This window comes from Geotrypetes seraphini, chromosome 7 (assembly GCF_902459505.1).
Source record: "Geotrypetes seraphini chromosome 7, aGeoSer1.1, whole genome shotgun sequence".
In the NCBI taxonomy this organism is placed as follows: Eukaryota; Metazoa; Chordata; class Amphibia; order Gymnophiona; family Dermophiidae; genus Geotrypetes; species Geotrypetes seraphini.
The window spans coordinates 176,166,694-176,187,015 of NC_047090.1; the positions used below are offsets into that span (position 1 = coordinate 176,166,694).

At 42.2% G+C, this 20,322-nt stretch overlaps 1 protein-coding gene across 5 annotated transcripts in view; it reads left to right on the forward strand.

Moving 5' to 3' along the window:
• The window catches only part of CCDC88C (coiled-coil domain containing 88C), a 338,359-nt gene that overhangs the window by 159,623 nt on the left and 158,414 nt on the right, over window positions 1-20,322 (forward strand). For all 5 annotated transcript variants that reach the window (XM_033951005.1, XM_033951004.1, XM_033951007.1 and 2 more), the window contains exons 11-13: window positions 4,680-4,826; window positions 5,271-5,415; window positions 8,865-9,049. In XM_033951005.1, the coding sequence (XP_033806896.1) occupies window positions 4,680-4,826; window positions 5,271-5,415; window positions 8,865-9,049 (477 nt within the window). The remainder of the gene's footprint in view (window positions 1-4,679; window positions 4,827-5,270; window positions 5,416-8,864; window positions 9,050-20,322) is intronic.

Sequence of the window (20,322 nt, forward strand, 5' to 3'; positions counted from 1 at the left end):
TATCAATAAAATAGGCCTGTAATTTGAAACCAACATGGGATCTTTATTTGGCTTCGGCAAAACAATAGTTAATGATTCTGCCATAGTGCCTGATATACAACCTTTCTTTAGTTGATTCTGATATAAATTTAATAAATGAGGTAAAAGAGTATTTTGAAATGCTTTATAAAACTCTACCGTAAAACCATCACCACCTGGAGCGGTCCCTACTCTAAGAGATTTCAATGCTGTTTGTAATTCTTGTAAAGATATTGGATTTTCCAAACTTCTTTTTATATGATCAGGAATCTTCGGACCTTCAATATTATTTAAAAACACTATACCATCTTTTTCTTTATTTAAATAAGACTCAGAAGAATACAGGTTTTTATAATAATTTAAAAACTGTTTTAAAATAGGACCAATCTGAAAATGAGTTTCACCTTTTTCATCTTTTATTGCATTCAATTTCATCTTTCTTTTTTTCACTTTAAGATAATTAGCCAATAATCTTCCCGCCTTATTTGAACTACCATAATACAAAGCTTGCTGACACATAATATTTTTTTTAGCCAAATTAGAAGAAATCTCATTATATTTATATTTTGCTTTTAATAAAGTTTGCAACGTAGAATTCTCCCACTTATTAATCAATTTTAATTCTAAATCTTTTATTTCGTGTTCCAGTTCCGTAAATTGCTTATTTAATTGTTTTTTAGAATAAGCTGAAAATGATATAATTTGCCCTCTCATTGTTGCTTTAAAAGCATCCCATATTATTTCTGTAGATATTTCCTCTGTAATATTATTTTGAAAATATTCATCCATTTTTAATTGAAATTCTTCACAAAATTTTGGATATGCAAGCAATGCATTATTAAATCTCCATACAGGCCTACCATTATCCGGGTCATTAAAATTTAAAGAAATCCACACTCCTCCATGATCTGATAAAATTATTGGTTCTATAGAGGCTTGTGTAACATCTTGTATTAGCCCATCAGAAACAAGAATATAATCAATTCTAGAAAAAGATTTATGAACATGTGAATAAAACGAAAAATCTCGATCATTAAAATGAAGAATTCTCCATATATCTTTTAAATTGCAAGAATTTATAAAATTATCCAACCCTAAAGATTTTAAAATTTTACTAGGTTTTTTATCCAATAAAGGGTCCACAACAGCATTAAAATCTCCTGCTACTATCAAATTATTAGCAGCCAGTGGTAAAATTATTGGTTGTAGAGTTTTAAAATATTCAATTTGATTCGAATTAGGTACGTACACATTAAATAGCGCCACAGTATTATTGCCCATACTCATGTTCACATGCACCCATCTTCCTAATTTATCTGCTTTCACCATATTAAATCCTGCTGAACATTTTTTATTTATTAAAATTGCTACCCCAGCTTTTTTCCCCACCGCCGGTGCAAAAAAGCAATCTCTCACCCAATTACCAATTAGCTTTTTTGATTCATCTCCATTAAGGTGAGTCTCCTGTATGAAATAGACATCCGCATTTTGTTTTTTTAAATATAGCAATACTTTTTTCCTTTTTATCGGGTGGTTGAGACCATTAACATTTATTGAAAAAATTTTTAAAGTCATTATATCAAATCAAAACAATAATCAATAATATTCTTCACATCAATATTATAACCTCTTTTCCCCTTTTTAAAATTATTATTAGAACCCATCCCCTCCCCTATACCCCTTCCCATATTCTTAATCCCCTCCCCCTCCCATCCCTCCCTTAAATTACTTGCCAACTTTGAAACGCACACCTTGACTAGGCAATAGATAAACTCCTCACAAGCTATATTTATAATTTTAAAACCATTAGCCAGATCATTATCATATTAAAATGAATATCATTTTATCACACAAGACTTCTTTATCAAGGATTACCTCTTTTTTTTTTTTTTCCTTTCCTTTCCCCCATCTCTCATGAACCCTCCCTTCTCTACTCACTCATTTCCATTAAGATATTATTGAAATACATAAATAATCACACCATATTTTAAAATTACATTCATCCAAACCACATCCATCTTTCATGTCAGATTACATCACATTCCCTCAAGTTAAATATCACTTTTAAATATTATTAAATATATAATGGAAATCTTTTTTCCTAACTTTTCCTATTCAAAAAGTCAATAAATTCCCCAAAACAACAATTTTTATCCCTTTAACATAACCCTCCTAACATTCCATACCCATTTCCACACTAGCATATTTGCTACCCTTTTAATTTCCACTCCATTCACAACATTCTCTTATATCATATGCTTTATATTATAACATCCAAACTTTCCTACATCCTTCGCTTTTACCAAAACTTCTAATTAATTTTTTTTTTTTTTAATCTCCTCGTATATCCACCATTATTTATATTAAGTTCAGACCAATTTTTATCCCAAACAACAATATTATGACTCTTGTTGCATTAATAGATTTGCAATTTTAAAACTATAGTCCATACATAACAACAAATTTCCTTTTCTTGTAATAAGATGCTATATGTCTCATAAAGTCTCATTTCAAATCTCCTCTTGCTTGCAGATCCATATCAAATTCTATCCTCTCACACTACTGTTTATACATTCTCAGTCTCATCTTTTGATCCACCTTAAATCTCCTTTCCAATTGTTTTGCATAAAGATTTACAATGACCACAATTTCAAACTTGTGGTGCCAATCATAGATCCTTCACATTCTACATATACAAACCCTGTTCCTTTTTTTTTTTTTTTTTTTTTTTTTTTGACCATCGTAGCTCTGTCATTTTTATTTTAAGGTCAGGCCAACTATATACCAGAACCATCTTCAAAAAATCCTCTGCTGCATTTAGAGAATTTCCATTACAATGTCTTATTCCATATATCACAGCTGACTTCCCCTTTTATGCAAATGAAAATTGTAAGGCTTACAAAGTCACAGTCTAACTCTCATCTTGCTTGCAGATCCATTCTATTTAATGTCCTCTTGCTTGTAGTTTATATCTTCTCAATACTATTTAGAACTTATTTCCTTCAATCTGTTTTGCACAATCCTCTATCGTTTCTCAGTCTGTCTGTCCAAACAGCAAGTCAGTACAATCCATCTTATTAACCTCTGTCCTTTAAAAGGTCTGTAATATTGCATCTCTTATACTCTTGCAGGCTACATTCCATTTGCCTCATGACAAGATAGAATGTGGAATGTATTTGAAATCCAACTGCAGCCATGCCTTCAGAATCCTATTAACTCTTTTTTTTTTCTTTTTTCTTCCTTTAACATAGAAATTTCCAAACAAAAATAAACATTTCAACCAAGAACACAAATACTTCCATCCAAGTCTCTATTAAGTAGCCATTGGTGATTCACACTGCTCCAAAAACTCCTTAAGTTTATCTGCAGTATCAAAATTCAAAGTTTTATTTTTATAAGTGACCCGCATAGTTGCCGGGTATATGAGCCCATATCTAGCTCCCAGACTTCTCAGCTGTGGTCTCAGGTCTAATAGCTGCTTTCTCTTTTGTGCCGTTGCTCTGGCAAAGTCAGGCACTATGTAAATCTTTGAATCCTGACACTTTAAGTTTTTATTATCTTTAGCTAATTTAATTATTTCAGCTACCTGTTGATATCTAAGTAGCTTAAAGATCAGTGGACGTGGTCCTTTTTGGCTGTTTGATAATCTCGTTGGGACCCTGTGTGCACGTTCTATTTCCAATGGAAACTTGTTTTGCATCGGGAGCACTTTGGGCAAAAAATTAATCAAAAATCCAATCGGATCCGACTTTTCAATTCCCTCCGGGACCCCAAGCACCCTTAAATTGCTCCTTCGTTCCCTATTGGACAAATCTTCCAGCTCCCTTTTAAGTGCTTCAATTTCCTTACTGTGTTCCATGTGCTTTATACTTTCCTCCTCACACTTTTCCACTCTTTTCTCAATTTGATCCACTTTCAATTCCATTGCTTGCAGTTTATTTGATAAACATACCACCTCTTCTTTCACTTCTTTTATATTTTTAGCGCATTCCAATACTATTTCCTTTACCGCCTGTATTTCCTTCATTATGTCTTTATTTTCTACATCCTCCGGCGGCAACGGAATTGACATCGGTGAAGCCGTATCAAGTTTCGATCGCTTCCCGCTTCCTGAGCTGCTCCCCGCCGCCAAATTTTTGTTTTGCTTTCCCGAAGCCATTATCCACCTCTACCTCACTTTTCAGAGTGAAATTTGAATTTTTTCTGGCTATGATCTCTGTCAAATAGCTTGTCTTCACAGAGCAACTCCACTACCCAGCCATTTAGTTCCGCTCCCAATAATATTACCTCTTATAGTAGCTTTAAATGCATCCCATAAGATTTCCGCATTAATATCTGCTGAGGTATTTATTTGGAAAAATTCCAAAATTTTTAACTTAATTTCTTCAAGAAAAGTTGAATCTAAAACCAATGTATTATCAAACCTCCATAATGATCTATTGTATTCATTATTATCTAGTGTAAGTGTAATCAACACTCCTCCATGATCAGACAAAATAATTGGATCAATGGAAGCTTGTGTCACTTGTTGCACTATGGAATTTGATAATGCAGTTGTGTGAAATATACAGTGAATTTACTGCCTTCCACTTCAGTTAAAGTCACTGTAATGAAATCTGATGTTCAGAAGACTCAGCCAATGATCCAGTTTATTTATGCAGGAGCTCAGAGAAGACAACATCGTTCTGATTGAAACTAAAGCCATGTTGGAAGAGCAGCTAGATGTGGTCCGGGCACGTAGTGACAAGTTGCATGAGTTGGAGAAAGAAAACTTGCAGATAAAGTCAAAAATTCATGACATGGAACTGGTAAGTTTTAGAGTTTTTAATAGGTCATTAACCACTTTTTGTAAAAAGTATATTTTATTAAGTCTACTCCTTTTCAAAACCAAATTTGGCATGCCCTTATATTTTGTGTTATACTGTAATATTATTGCTTTCTTGTAGCTGTTTCGATAATTTACCTCTCTTCCCCTTTATCTGGCTACTGTTTGTTGTACAGGTCTATTAGCAAACAGCTCCTCTCGCTCTTTGCTCTCCCAAAAAATGTTTTTGTGATTGGACTTAAAAAATAAGGGTAGTCAAGTAAAGGGTATGGGTGTGACATCAATATGTCTTTTGTAAGGCTAACAATACTTAAATAATTGGATATAAAGTAATCATGCCACTCAGACCTTGCTGACAACATAGATATGTTCACAGTTGCAAGCATGAAATTTTACGTCACTTACTCATTTTACACTATTTGCATAGGATCGGGATGTAGACAAGAAAAAAATTGAAGAATTGTTGGAAGAGAACATGATGTTGGAGATTGCACAGAAACAGAGCATGAATGAGTCGGTTCACTTGGGCTGGGAGCTAGAACAGCTTTCAAAGAGTGCTGACCTCTCAGACGGTAATGAAGAGTTGTGCTAGTCCTGCCTTATGAATGTACCGTATTTTCACGTAGATAACGCGCACCCGTGTAAAACGCGCACACGGGTATAGCGCGCGGAAAACACAAATTTATGTACAGAAATTTTTATATACCGCACACACCCGTATACCGCGCATGCTGGCCGACTCTCCTTTCGCCCGCCCCGACTCTCCTCTGGCCACCCCGACTCTCCTTTCGCCCGCCCCGACTGTCCTCTCCCCCTTGAAGTCCTGTCCCCACCCTGAAAGCCTGATGCCCCCCATGTCCGATTCACCCCCCGCTGGACCACTCGCACCCCCACCCCGAAGGACCGCTCACACGCACTCCCACCCGCACCCCCACCCTGAAGGACCGCTCGCACCCCCACAGCCTCCCGACCCCCCCCCCATCATGTAGAAGCTCCTACCGGTGTCCTGCTGCTTTCTCTTGGCGGTCCCGGCCCTTCCGTGAGCCCTGCGCCTGCGCTGCTTCCTCTTGCAGCGGTTCGCCCTTTCTCTAACATCAATCCCTCTTGCCCAGCCGACTCCCCGACACGATCGGGGCAAGAGGGAGCTCAAGCCCTCTTGCCCCAGCCAACCGCGGCACCCCCGACACGATCGGGGCAAGAGGGAGCTCAAGCCCTCTTGCCCCCCGACACGATCGGGGCAAAAGGGAGTCCAAGCCCTCTTGCCCCAGCCAACCGCGGCAACCCCGACACGATCGGGGCAAGAGGGAGCTCAAGCCCTCTTGCCCCAGCCAACCGCGGCACCCCCGACACGATCGGGGCAAGAGGGAGCTCAAGCCCTCTTGCCCCCCGACACGATCGGGGCAAGAGGGAGCTCAAGCCCTCTTGCCCCAGCCAACCGCGGCACCCCCGACACGATCGGGGCAAGAGGGAGCTCAAGCCCTCTTGCCCCCCCGACATGATCGGGGCAAAAGGGAGCCCAAGCCCTCTTGCCCCGCCGACTCCCCAAATCCCCGACAATATCGGGCCAGGAGGGAGCCCAAACCCTCCTGGCCACGGCGACCCCTACCCCCACCCCGCACTACATTACGGCAGGAGGGATCCCAGGCCCTCCTGTCCTCGACGCAAACCCCCCTCCCCCCAACGACCGCCCCCCCCAAATAACCTCCGACCGCCCCCCCAGCCGACCCGCGACCCCCCTGGATGACCCCCACGACACCCCCACCCCCTTCCCCGTACCTTTGTGTAGTTGGGCCCAACCCGACCATGTGCCCAAGGCCCCGCCCCCAGGAGGGACCTAAGGCTCCCGGGCCTATTCTGATTGGCCCAGGAGCCTTAGGCTCCACCAGTAGGCGGAGCTTTGGGACGGATGGGCCAATCCGGCCTCATTCCGTCGTTGGCTGCCTGCCGGACAGGCGGGTTTGGCTCCCGTCTGTCCGGCCAACTACACAAAGGTACGGGGAAGGGGGGTGGGGGTGTCGTGGGGTCGGCCAGGGGGGTCGTGGGTCGGCTGGGGGGTGCGGTCGGAGGTTCTTTGGGGGGGCGGTCGTTGGGGGGAGGGGGGTTTGCGTCGAGGGCAGGAGGGCCTGGGATCCCTCCTGCCCGTAATGTAGTGCGGGGTGGGGGTAGGGGGTCGCCGTGGCCAGGAGGGTTTGGGCTCCCTCCTGGCCCGATATTGTCGAGGAGTTGGGGAGTCGGCGGGGCAAGAGGGCTTGGGCTCCCTTTTGCCCCGATCGTGTCGGGGGGTAAGAGGGCTTGAGCTCCCTCTTGCCCCGATTGTGTCGGGGGTGCCGCCGTTGGCAGGGGCAAGAGGGCTTGAGCTCCCTCTTGCCCCGATCGTGTCGGGGGTGCCGCGGTTGACTGGGGCAAGAGAGCTTGAGCTCCCTCTTGCCCCGATCGTTTCGGGGAGTCGGCGGAGCAAGAGGGCTTGACGTTAGAGAAAGGGCGAACCGCTGGAAGAGGAAACAGCAGGACACCGGTAGGAGCTTCTACATGATGGGGTGGGGGGGTCGGGAGGCTGTGGGGGTGCGAGCGGTCCTTCAGGGTGGGGGTGCGGGTGGGAGTGCGTGCGAGCGGTCCTTCGGGGTGGGGGTGCGTGGGGGGGGAACTATGTAAAAAAAAATTTTATATAGCGCGCTCACGCGTATACCGCGCAAGGCTATGCACGGTTTGTAAAAACACGTATAACGCGCGCGTTATATGCGTGAAAATACGGTAATCTTTTTAAATGAAAATCAACGTGCCCATCTTTTCACTCATCTAAACTTGTGTAATTTTAAGCCTTTTCCCATCATTTTAAGCCCATAGATTGACTGATCTGTGGAAAACAAAAATAAGGACACAATACTTTTCAGGTTTATTAAAATTTGTATTCCATTCTAGAGAAATAACTTTCAAAACAGTCGGAAAAAATACACTGGTTAAAATGAAAGTTAAGCACAGAAAGCGTGGAGGGGCATAATCAAAAAATACGTCTAGGCCCCTTTTGGCCTAAGGCCCTAAACGTTGAAAGTAGCAGCAGGGAAAATGTCCATTCTCAAAAAAAAATGTCCAAACTGAGAGGTTTTTTTTGAAAATGGCCTATCTCTACGTTCAACAGTTTAATCGCCCAGACCACTACTACGTCTAACCATAGAACACATTATCAACCCAAAAATTGCCCAAGTCCCAAACGCCCAAAACAAGACCTTTTAGGCGAAGGACGGGGGCCAGTCCTTCGCCTAAAAGCTGGATTCTGAAACCGGCGTCTGTCAAAAACACCAGTTACAAAATCCACCCCTCCCTCCCTCCTCCCCCCGGCAACGATCATGGCAGAAGAGATGCCCAATCTCTCCTATCGCGATCCACCTCCCCCCTGGACCCCGACAATATCGGCAGGTGGGAGTTCAACCCCTCCTGCCGAGGTGCACCCCCCTTCAAATTCCCCCCCCCCCAAGACAATACTGACAGGAGGGAGCCCAATCCCTCCTGCCGAGGCGCACCCCCCCATCCCCGACAATACCAGCAGGAGGGAGCCCAACCCCTACTGCCAGAAGGCGAGCCCCCCACCCCACCCCTCAAATACGGCCAGAAGGGATCCCAGGCCCTCCTGCCCACGGCATTATTGTATGGCATTATTGTATGATACTGTACTGTTTGGCATGTCACTGAGGGCTAAGAGCCAAATATCATCTAAGAATAACAGGTTTCTACTTATTATGACAGGGGTTGCCATACAACAGATTACGAGTAATTGGAAAAACTGGAAGAGACTTAATTACAGTTTTTGGTGGAACTCTTTATGTCACATTTATAAAATGGAAAGGACAATAGCCACACAATAGAGGTTAAAAATTAAAGAAAATTTAGTGAGAAAATCCAGCTGAGACTAAAAGTTGTGCTGTATACCAGCAAGAATACTCATCATGAGTTTATGTTGGATGCAAGTCTCCTGTGGTGCGAGAAATTAATACCTTAAAAATTTAGTTCTCTGACTTTGTTTCAGCATCCAGGAAGTCATTTGTATTTGAGCTGAATGAGTCTGCATCCAGCCGTATTCTGAAACTGGAAAAGGACAACCAGGAACTACAGAACACTATTCAAGAACTTAGGAATGCCTCCCTGGTTATGGAAGAAGGCAACCTAAAGCTGCTGGAGTTGGAGAAAGAGAATCATCAACTCAACAAAAAGGTACATTTTTTAATTTTAAAAATTTCTACACTGCTTATAACCTAAGCGGTTTACAATCTTCACATACACAAAACCAGGATAAAACAATGAAATACATCTTGCAAAAAATAAAACATAATACATCTATACAAAAATGTAGACACATAAACATATGAGAGATGCATCTTATAATCTAAAAGAATGCTTTGGCAAATAAATGTGTTTTCAAAGATTTTTTTTGAAGGATTTCAAATCTTTACATTGCTTCAAAGAGCCACTCAAAGCATTCCATAAACAGAGATTGCTGTCAACGATAGCTTCATTGTTGATTGTGAGTGCAATGAACAAGTTGATAAATACTTCTTTAAAGCTTGCATTAAATACCATGGTACTTCTCCATATGTATTGCATGATGTATTACTGTCAAAACCTTATTCAATACGAAATATGACAGGCACCCAATGCAGCTGTTTCAACACTGGAGAAATATGTTGAAAGCAAGATACGCCAGTGATTATTCTTGCAGCCGTATTCTGGACACGATGCTTGTATTCTGCTTAGCCTTTTGGCAGATAAGCTATGCTCATCAACATCTTTTTTTTTTTTTGGGTAAATCTTTATTTATTTATGCTACTTACAACAAGTGTATCAATAAATGACACTTGAAATTGAATACAACACTTGAATTTCCATCATATTCAACATTAATAATAAATGATAAAATGTAATCCCTCCTTCCCATCCCAACTATATCCTATACATTCACATAAATCCTATAAAATTTTCTTTCCTTTTGATCTAGACAATTAGTATAAAAGTCTGAAAACCCCCCCTTCCACCCTCTCATTTGCATTGTATTTATAATGGAAAAATGGTATCTATTCATTACAATAATTTGTCAATCTAGAGAAGTTTGGAAAATTTTCTGGATATAAAATTAATTGGAGTAAATTTGAAGTTCTTCCAATTAATGTTCATTGTACCAAAGGATTATTTGACTCATATTCATTTATATGGAAAGATGAAGGATTAAAATACTTGGGTATTATTATCAAAAATACAATTGATGACACAGTGAAAGAAAATGAAAAACTTTTATTAAGAAAGATAACAGAAATGTGTGAGCAATGGAATCCTTTACATCTCTCTTGGTGGGGAAGAGTTCAAACAATTAAAATGATGATATTGCCTGTGGTTTGTTATCAAATGAGTATGATAGCAATATTTTTTTCAGGGGTCATTTTATAAAAAGTTAAACAATGTTCTTACAAAATTCGTTTGGTTTTGTAAAAGACCCAGAATTGCTGTAGCATCACTACAAAGAACAATTATGGAGGGAGGGGTAAATTTTCCAAATTTTTATAGGTACCATCAAGCCTATATTCTAAGACAGGGTATGTATTGGATCCTCCCAGATCTCATGGAAAATATACCTGATTGGTTATATTTAGAATTGCGGCTCCTGTTCCAATTACATTTAGAATATGTAGTTAGTATAAAATTGCCTAGGAAATACAAAGATAATAGAATTTTACTTGATACTTGGAAGACATTAAGATATATTAGTAACTTATCACCAGATCCAATTTCTAAATCATTAAATCCATTTGGGTAAACTCCAGGATCAAAATTTGCGGATTTAAAATCGTCTGGAAGCAATGGATAATTGCAGGCATACGGACATTGAATGATGTTATTTTAGATGGATCACTGCTTAGCTTTTCACAATTGCAACATAAGTTTGGCTTAAACAAAACACAATATTTTAAATGGTTGCAATTGAAGCAGGCTATTCAGGTAGGGTTCCCTGAATGGAAGGGTTTTAATACTCAATATAGTTTGCAGGTCCTTTGCTTTCAGGTGGATTTTTTGGGACACCAAGCCGCAAAATGGTATAAATTATTATATGGATTTTTAAATAAAAAAAAGAAAACTGGCCTTAGGGATATTTGGGGTATTGAGATTGGACAGACAATTTCTGCATCTCAGTGGCCACAATTTTGGCCTTGGAGATTAAGGTCTACAAGGTCAGCATCTATGAGTCAAACGTGGTTATTTTTGTTACATCGAGTTTTTTGGACCCCTACACGCTTACAAAAGTTAGATAACACTAGATCCAATAGATGCTGGCATTGTAGATTAGAAGTTGGAACGTTAGATCATTTAATTTTTTTTTTGTCCCTGCGTAAATGCTTTTTGGAAATGAATTTGGCCCCAAATTAATAAATGATTAGAAAATCATGTAGGACTCTCTTATGACACTATATTATTTGGTACAGCAATGAGAGTTCAGAATCCGATTTCTGCAAATAATAACAAGTTATTATTAATATTGACAGGGGTCGCCATGCAACAAATTACTCAAAATTGGAAAGATTATACTAAATTAAATTATACATTTTGGTGGAATTCAGTTTGCCACATATATAAGATGGAAAAGATGATAGCGTTACAACAAGGGAATTTTCATAATTTTAAAAAAATATGGGGACCATTGACTATTTACTCTAATGATCAGATATCTTAAGCACATGGGTAGTTTATATTTGGGTTGGGATGGGGAATATGTATCATATGGAAATGGGAATATTGATAAAGAGGGGGGTATTTATTTTATCTTATAAGAATATTTGATTGTAAATACAAGTGATTTGTGAAAATTGTTTTATTATTTATAATTCACTTGAAGTAAGAATCAAAAATGAATAAAGATTTATAAAAAAAAAAATAATAATTTGTCAATGGCCCCCAGATCTCTATAAATTTCTTATAATTCCCTTTTTGTATGGCTATGGTTCTTTCCATTTTATAAATGTGACATAACGAATTCCACCAAAAACTGTAATTGAGTCTACTCCAATTCTTCCAATTACTTGTGATATGTTGTATGGCGACCCCAGTCATAATCAATAGAAGCCTATTATTTTTAGATGAAATTTGGCCCTCTGTTCTCATTGACATACCAAATAGAACTGTATCATAAGATAATGCTACAGGATTTTCCAATAAACAAGTTATTTGGCCCCATATTGATTTCTAAAAGGCCAAGATAAATGGACAATTGAATAATAAATGATCTAGAGTCCCTGCTTCAAGATGACAATACCAGCATCTATTAAGACTTAGAGCTATCTAACTTTTGTAATCTAACTGGGGTCCAAAATGCTCTATGTAGAAGAAAAAAACAAGTTTGTCTCATAGATGCGGACAGTGTACATCTCATCCTCCAAGACCAAATTTGTGGCCATTGAGACGCAGAAATTTGATGCTTAATCTCAATGCTCCAAATATCCCTAAGACCAGTTTTAGGTTTTTTATTTACAAATCCGTTTATCAATTTATACCACTGTGCGGCCTCATGTCCCAGGAAGTCCACCTGAAAACATAAGAATTCCAAACTATATTGCGTATTAAAATTTTTCCATTCAGGGAACCCTATCTGAAAGGCCTGCTTTAGTTGCAACCATCTAAAGCTTTGTGATTTATTAAGAACATATTTATGTTGCAACTGTGAAAAATCAAGCAGTTTACCATTTGAAATGACATCTAAAATGCAATGCTTCCAGATGACCTTAAATCCGCCAATTTGTATCTTGGAGTTTAGCCATATGGTTTGATTTGTTGATTTATAGATTGGAATAGATGTTAAATTACTTACATATCGTAAGGTTTTCCTTGTATCCATTAATATTCTGTTTTCTTTATACAGTCTAAGCATTTTGATACTGAGAACATGACATAAACGTAGAGGAAACATGAGTCGCCATTCCAACCACAACCAATCTGGGGTATTATCAATGAGCTCTGGGAGGACCCAATACATACCCTGGCGCAAAATATAGGCTTGATGATACCTATAAAAATTGGGAAAATTTACCCCACTCTCTGAAATTGGCTTTTGTAAAGATACTATGCTTCCAGATGATCTTAAATCCGCCAATTTGTATCTTGGAGTTTAGCCATATGGTTTGATTTGTTGATTTATAGATTGGAATAGATGTTAAACTACTTACATATCGTAAGGTTTTCCATGTATCCATTAATATTCTGTTTTCTTTATACAGTCTAAGCATTTTGATACTGAGAACATGACATAAACGTAGAGGAAACATGAGTCGCCATTCCAACCACAACCAATCTGGGGTATTATCAATGAGCTCTGGGAGGACCCAATACATACCGTGGCGCAAAATATAGGCTTGATGATACCTATAAAAATTGGGAAAATTTACCCCACCCTCTGAAATTGGTTTTTGTAAAGATACTAAAGCGATTCTAGGAATTTTACCCAGCCAAATAAATTTTGTAAGAATACGATTAATTTTTTTATAAAAAGATCCCTGAAAAAAATTGGTATCATACCCATTTGATAACAAACCACAGGCAATATCATCATTTTGATAGTTTGTACTCTCCCCCACCAAGAAAGATTTAAAGCAGGGGTGCCCAATACGTCGATCGACTGGTCGATCGGGAAAGCAACGCGAGTCGATCGCGGAGCCCATTCCGGGTTCCGTGATAGACTCGTGTTGCCGTCCCGATCGACTGGCCGATCAGCCTTCCTCTCCCTGAGGTTCCCCACCAGTCATCACTTCACGCACACCCATTCTCGCTGCGCCCTTCCTTGCCTGACTGCCAGAACCCGTCTTCCCTCTCTCACTTTCTCCCGTAGACAATCTTTGATAGACTGGGGGATGATGTCACTTCCTTCGGGAGAAGGTGGGAGGGAGGTCTAGGGAAGTCATGATCCTGGAGCGCTGAGTGCCGGCTGCCCCTGGTGGAATCGCCAGACTGGAGAAAGGCGGTAGGGAGCAAGAGGTGCTCTGCCCAAAAATGCAAGAACTGCTGCTGCTGCTCTGGCATCTTGAGCCTGAAAATGGGAAGTTGAGGGGAGGGGCTATGCATTTTCGTAAGTGCCGTGCTGAAAGGAGACTGGAAGGATTTATAGACTGGCTTTTCTTTTCCTCGGCCCTGGGCGTCCGGAGATTTGGGCCTGCAGAAGCCTCGTGCTAACCAGCATTCCTCTCCCAGACGTCAATTCTGACATCGGAGAGGGATTTCTGGGTCAGCCAATCGCTGCCTGGCTGGCCCAGAACTTCCTCTCCGACATCAGAATTGAAGGGGAGCGGAACGCTGGTGCAGGCAGAGCTTGGGGCGGCGATGGCTTGGAGGCCTGTTCCCTGGTAGCTGCAGCAAACCTAGTGGCTTGGGGGGGGCAGGGAGAAAGAAACAAAGGGGGCAGGCAGGGAGACAGAAAGAAGGGGTGGGGGCAGGGAGACAGAGACAAAGAAAGAAGGGAAACAGAAAGAAAGAGGGAACAGGGAGACAGAAAGAAAGTGGGCATGGAGAGAGAGAGAAAGAAAGAAAGAAGGGGGCAGGGAGAAAGAAAGAAAAAGTTGGGGGAAGAATTAGGTCTGAAGGAGAGAAAGCATATAAGAGGCTGAAAGAAGGGAAGAAATATTGGATGCAGGAGTGGGCTGAAGCCAGAAGATGTCAGAAGAAGAAGTGCAGCCAGAGTGAAGTGAGAAGTCAGAAGAAGAAAGTGAAACCAGAGACTCATGAAATCACCAGACAACAAAAGTAGGAAAAATTTCATTTTCAATTTAGTGATCAAAATGTGTCCGTTTTGAGAATATATATCTGCTGTCTATATTTTGCACTATGGCTCCCTTTTTACTAAACCACATAGCGGTTTTTAGCGCAGGGAGCCTATGAGCGTCGAGAGCAACATGGGGCATTCTGCGCAGTTCCCTGCGCTAAAAACTTCTATGTGGTTTAGTAAAAAGGGAGGGGGTATATTTGTCTATTTTTGTATGGCTGTTATTGAGGTGACATTGCATAGAGTCATCTGCCTTGACCTCTTTGAAAAAAACCTGGAATATGAATGATAATTAACATTTTCTCTGCCTTTCAGTGTGCTTTGTGGGGTTTTTTTTAAAATTATTTTATTGTTGGTAGATCATTTTGACTTGGTCATTTTAAAAGTAATTCGCAAACTCAAAAAGTGTGGGCACCCCTGATTTAAAGGATTCCGTTGCTCGAACATTTTTGTTACCCTCTGTAATAAAATTTTTCATTGCGTCTTTCATTGTATCTTCCAGCGTATTTTTTATCCTAATACCTAAATATTTTATTCCATCCTCCTTCCCTAGAAAGGGGAATGAATCAAACAAGCCTTTAGTACAGTGAACATTTAGTGGAAGAAATTCTGATTTACTCCAGTTTATCTTATCCTGAAAATTTTCCAAATTTTTCAATCAGTTCAAGTAAGCATGGAAAGCACAGTAACTTACCTTAACAGTTGTTATCTATGGACAGCAGGCAGATATTCTCAACAGTGGGTGATGTCACCGATGGAGCCCTGAAGCGGACAACCTCGAAAGCTGATTTGCTTGAAGATCTTTATAAGAGCTTCCGAGTGCTGCACTGCGCATGCGCAAGTGTTTTCCCGCCCGAGTTAGGGCGCGCGTCTCCTGTGAGGAACCTCAGTTCAGATACCTAGCTAAGCCAACCAGGGGAGGAGGGTTGGTTGTGAGAATATCTGCCTGCTGTCCCTGGATAACAATTGTTATGGTAGGTAACTATGCTTTATCCCAGGACAAGCAGGCAGCATATTCTCAACAGTGGGTGACCTCCAAGCTAAGCATAATGGGATGGAGGGAGAGTTGGCAAGTTAAGAAAAGAGATTTTGCAAAACAGATTGGCCATAATAGCCATCCTTTCTGGAGAAAGTATCCAGACAGTAATGAGAGGTGACAGTATGAACCGAGGACCAAATAGCAGCCTTGCAGATTTCCTCAATAGAAGTTAATCTGAGGAAAGCTACAGACGCCGCCATTGCTCAAACTCTGTGGCCCGTGACTCGACCCTGCAGAGGGAGACCAGCCTGAGCATAGCAGAAAGAGATGCAAGCAGCCATCCAGTTGGAGATGGTTCGCTTCGAGACAGGATGCCCAACTTATTTGAATCGAAGGAGATGAAAAGTTGAGGGGCTGTTCTGTGAGGTTGAGTGCGTTGCAAGTAGAAAGCCAAGGAGCGCTTGCAGTCCAAAGTATGGAGAACTACTTCTCCAGGATGAGAATGAGGCTTTGGAAAAATATTGGAAGAACAATAGCTTGATTGATGTGAAATTCTGACACAACTTTAGGCAAGAATTTGGGATGAGTACGGAGTACCACTTTGTCATGGTGGAAAACTGTGAAAGGTGGATTCGCAACCAAAGCTTGTAACTCACTGACTCTTCGAGCAGACGTGAGGGCAATTAGGAAAACTACTTTCCAAGTAAGGTACTTGAGATGAGCCTTATCAATTGGTTCAAATGGAGGCTTCATCAATTGAGCCAGGACAACATTGAGATCCCAGACCACTGGAGGTGGTTTGAGAGGTGGATGAACATTAAAAAGTCCTTTCATAAAGCGGGAAACCACAGGGTGTGCAAACAGAGGTTTCCCATCAAGAGGCTGATGAAAAGCAGCAATCTCACTAAGATGGACTCGGATAGATGTAGACTGGAGTCCAGACTATGATAAATGAAGTAAATAATCCAAAACAGCAGCCAAGGAGGTAGACATTGGCTCCATATGGCAAGTGGAACACCAAGCAGAAAATCTAGTCTATTTCTGGCCGTAACACTGCCTAGTGGACGGCTTTCTGGAAGCTACCAAAATATCCTGGATAGACTGAGAGAACTGTAAAGAGTCCGTCAGGTTGAAAGGTACCAAGCTTTTAAGTGTAGAGACTGCAGGTTGGGATGTAGCAAGGACCCTTGACTCTGAGTAAGCAGAGAGGGAAAAACTGGTAGAAGCAGAGGCTCCCTGGTGCTGAGTTGAAGTAGAAGGGAGTACCACGGTTGTCTGGGCCACTGAGGAGCTAGCAGAATCATGGTGGCATGTTCTGTCTTGAGAATCAGAGGGAATGGAGAGAAGGCATAGAGAAACTGACCCGTCCAATCCAGAAGGAAAGCATCTACCTCGAGACACTGAGGAGAGTATATTTGGGAGCAGAATTGAGGCAGCTTGTTGTTGAGGGGAGAGAGGCAAAGAGGTCTATTTGAGGAGTCCTCCAACGAACAAACACCTGACGTAGAGGCGAGGAATTGAGTGTCCATTCGTGTGGTTGCAGAAGACGACTCAATTTGTCCGCCAAACAGTTGTGCTGACCTTGAATATATGCTGCTCTGAGAAGGATATTCTGATGGATTGCCCAATTCCAGAGCTTCAGAGCTTCTTGACAAAGGGAGTGAGATCCCATCCCTCCCTGTTTGTTGACATAGTACATGGCGACTTGGTTGTCCATCCGGACAAGAACTATGTTGTCATGAAGAAGGTGTTGAAAAACTTTGAGAGCATTGAAAATCGCTCTGAGTTCCAACAGATTGATGTGACAAAGACGGTCCGCAGGAGTCCAATGACCTTGGATATGGAGTCCGTCGTGATGGGCTCTCCATGCGTAGGTTGACGAGTCTGTTGTGAGAACCTTCCGATGAGGGAGATTGTGGAACAGTAAACCTCTGGAAAGATTGGAAGAGAGCATCCACCAGTGGAGAGACTGCTTCAACGAAGGAGTTACTGTAATTTGTTGAGAAAGCGGGTCGATAGCCACTGAGATGCCAGGGTCTACTGAGGTATGCGAAGGTGAAGTCTGGCAAAAGAAGTCGCGTGAACTGTAGAAGCCATGTGACCGAGCAGAACCATCATTTGTCTTGCTGAAATTGATGCGAGATGAGACACTTGATGGCAAAGGTGAATGAGGGTATCCCGACATGGTGGAGGTAAAAATGCTCTGAGCTGGACAGTGTCTAGAGTGGCCCCAATGAATTGGAGAGACTGAGATGGAGTCAGCTGGGATTTTGGAAAGTTGACTTTGAACCCCAGACTTTGGGGGAACATAATAGTCTGTTGGGTCGCTGCAATAACCCCTTGTTGAGAGGGGACCTTGATAAGCCAGTCGTCCAGGTATGGAAAAACTTGAAGACCCTGGGCACGGAGGGCTGCAGCCACCACCACCAGATATTTCGTGAAGACTGGGGGATGAGGCGAGTCCGAAAGGAAGAACTCTGTATTGTAGATTAAGATTCCCCACCCTGAATCGAAGATATTTGCGAGAGGTTGGATGAATCCGGATATGAGTGTATGCCTTTTTGAGGTCCAGAGAGCATAGCCAATCTCCCTGATCCATCAGGGAGTATAAGGTTGGTAAAGATAGCATCCGAAATTTCTCTTTGACTAGAAATTTGTTGAGGGCTCTGAGGTCCAGTATGGGTCGCAAATCCCCCGTCTTCTTTGGGACTAGAAAATAAGCAATAAAAGCCTGTGTCCCGCTGGTTCAAGGGAACCTCCTCAATAGCTCAAAGGCGAAGAAGAGCCTGAGCTTCCTGAAGAAGGGGAAGTTGCGACGAATTGGAAGGACACTCTCTTGCAGGGTGATCTGGAGGCACCTGAAGAAAGTGAAGTGAGAATCCCTCCCGAAGGATGGTGAGAACCCAAAGATCTGAGGTGATTATCTCCCACTGGTGATAAAAATGGTGAAGATGACCTCCTCTAGGCAGAAGAGAATTTTGATGCAGGGAGGTTGACATGCTCAGAGTGGGAATGTCAAAAAGACTGGGCTGGTTTAGTCGCAGCAGGAGTCTGTGCTTTCTGCTGTCGTTGTTGTTGTGGAGGCCTTCTAGGCGGAGGCCAGCTGGCGTTGTTTTTTGAGGATAACAACGTGGTTGTTGCTTGTATGGCCGAGCAGGAGGAGTCTTAGGCTTCGGCCGAATCAAGGAAGCAAAAGAACGCTCATGTTCAGGGAGGCGCTTTGTAATAGCCTCAATAGAATCATCAAAGAGTTCATTTCCCTAGCAAGGCAAGCTGGCTAGATGGTCCTGCAGATTGGGATCCATATCAACAATGCGGAGCCAGGCTAGACGGCGCATGGCTACAGCAAAGCGAGAGACTCTAGAAGTAAGCTCAAATGCATCGTATGTAGCTTGGAGCATGAAGAGTCGTAGTTGAGAAAGAGTTCTGATGATCTGTTTAAATTCAGGAAGACTTTGCTCCTCAAGAGCCGGGTAGAACTTAGGCATCAACTTGAGGAAATAGTTGAAATAAGCAGTAAAAGTGTAGTTGTAATTGAGAATTCTGTTAGCCATCATGGAAAGCTGATATAACCTGCAGCCAAACTTGTCCATGGTACGGCCCTCCCTGCCTGGAGGAACCACAGCGTAGAACTTAGATGGATGAGCTTTCTTTAGAGAAGATTCTACAACCAAGGACTGGTGGGATAATTGAGGCTTCTCAAAGCCTTTGCAAGATACTGTGCGATACCTGGATTCCAACTTGGATGGAATAGCTGTAATGGAATAAGGAGTATTCAGGTGTATACTTGGAATCAGAATGGAGATCCAGCTGAAGAGCTTGTCCCATGTCGAAGACGAATCTGGCAAAAGAAGCAGACTTCGAGGTCGAGGCAACATCTGGAGAAAGAGTGTGAGACCGAGGAACAACGGAGTAGGACGGAGAAGCCTCTCTAGAATATTGAGACAAAGGTTCAGAGTCCAGGTGCACAGTAATTGAGGAAGCTGCACTACTTGCATGAGGCGGAGTAAGTGAGTGTTTACGCTTCAAACTCCTCGATGGTGAGGTCCCCGGGGTTCGAGACACAGAGTGGGTCAAGGCAGGAGGAGAAGACTCCCTCGGAGTTGGTCTTGATGGATGAGTCCTCGACCTTGATGGACTTCGAGGAGAAGCAGCCGGTGTACTAGCTTTGCGAGACTTATGCTTAGATTTTGAAGAAGGTAGCTTTGGATAAATGAGGCATAGAAGCCTCAGTATCCACAGAAGGCGAAGGTTTCTGTGGCAGAGATGTCTCTTTAAGAAGCTTTGAAGCTAGATGCCTCGAATGCATCAAGCGATATTTCGGTCGAGGCTGAGGAGACATTGTCTGAGGAGTAGGTGAAGAGTCACTGGATGAGAAGCTGTGAGGTTCCGAGGCTTGCCTCGAGGTGCTTCAATAGGAGTCCCAGACTGCTGCTCAGGCTGGCTCGAAGGAAGCAGGATCGAGGACGGAAGGAGTTGAGCCACGACCGAGGAAATCTGAGTGGTCAGAATGGCTTTCAACATATCCTCGAACATAGGCACCGAGACAAAAGGATCAGGTCTCGAAGGTGCAGCAGTGCGCTCCAAAGAGGGCGACCTCGAGGATGAGCATTCCCGATGCTTGGAGGCACACTTAGCTGGAGGTCTCGAGGAGGCTGGCAGGACCGTAGATACGGCCTGGAATGCCTGAGACTCAGGGGGCTTCTTAGAAATGGT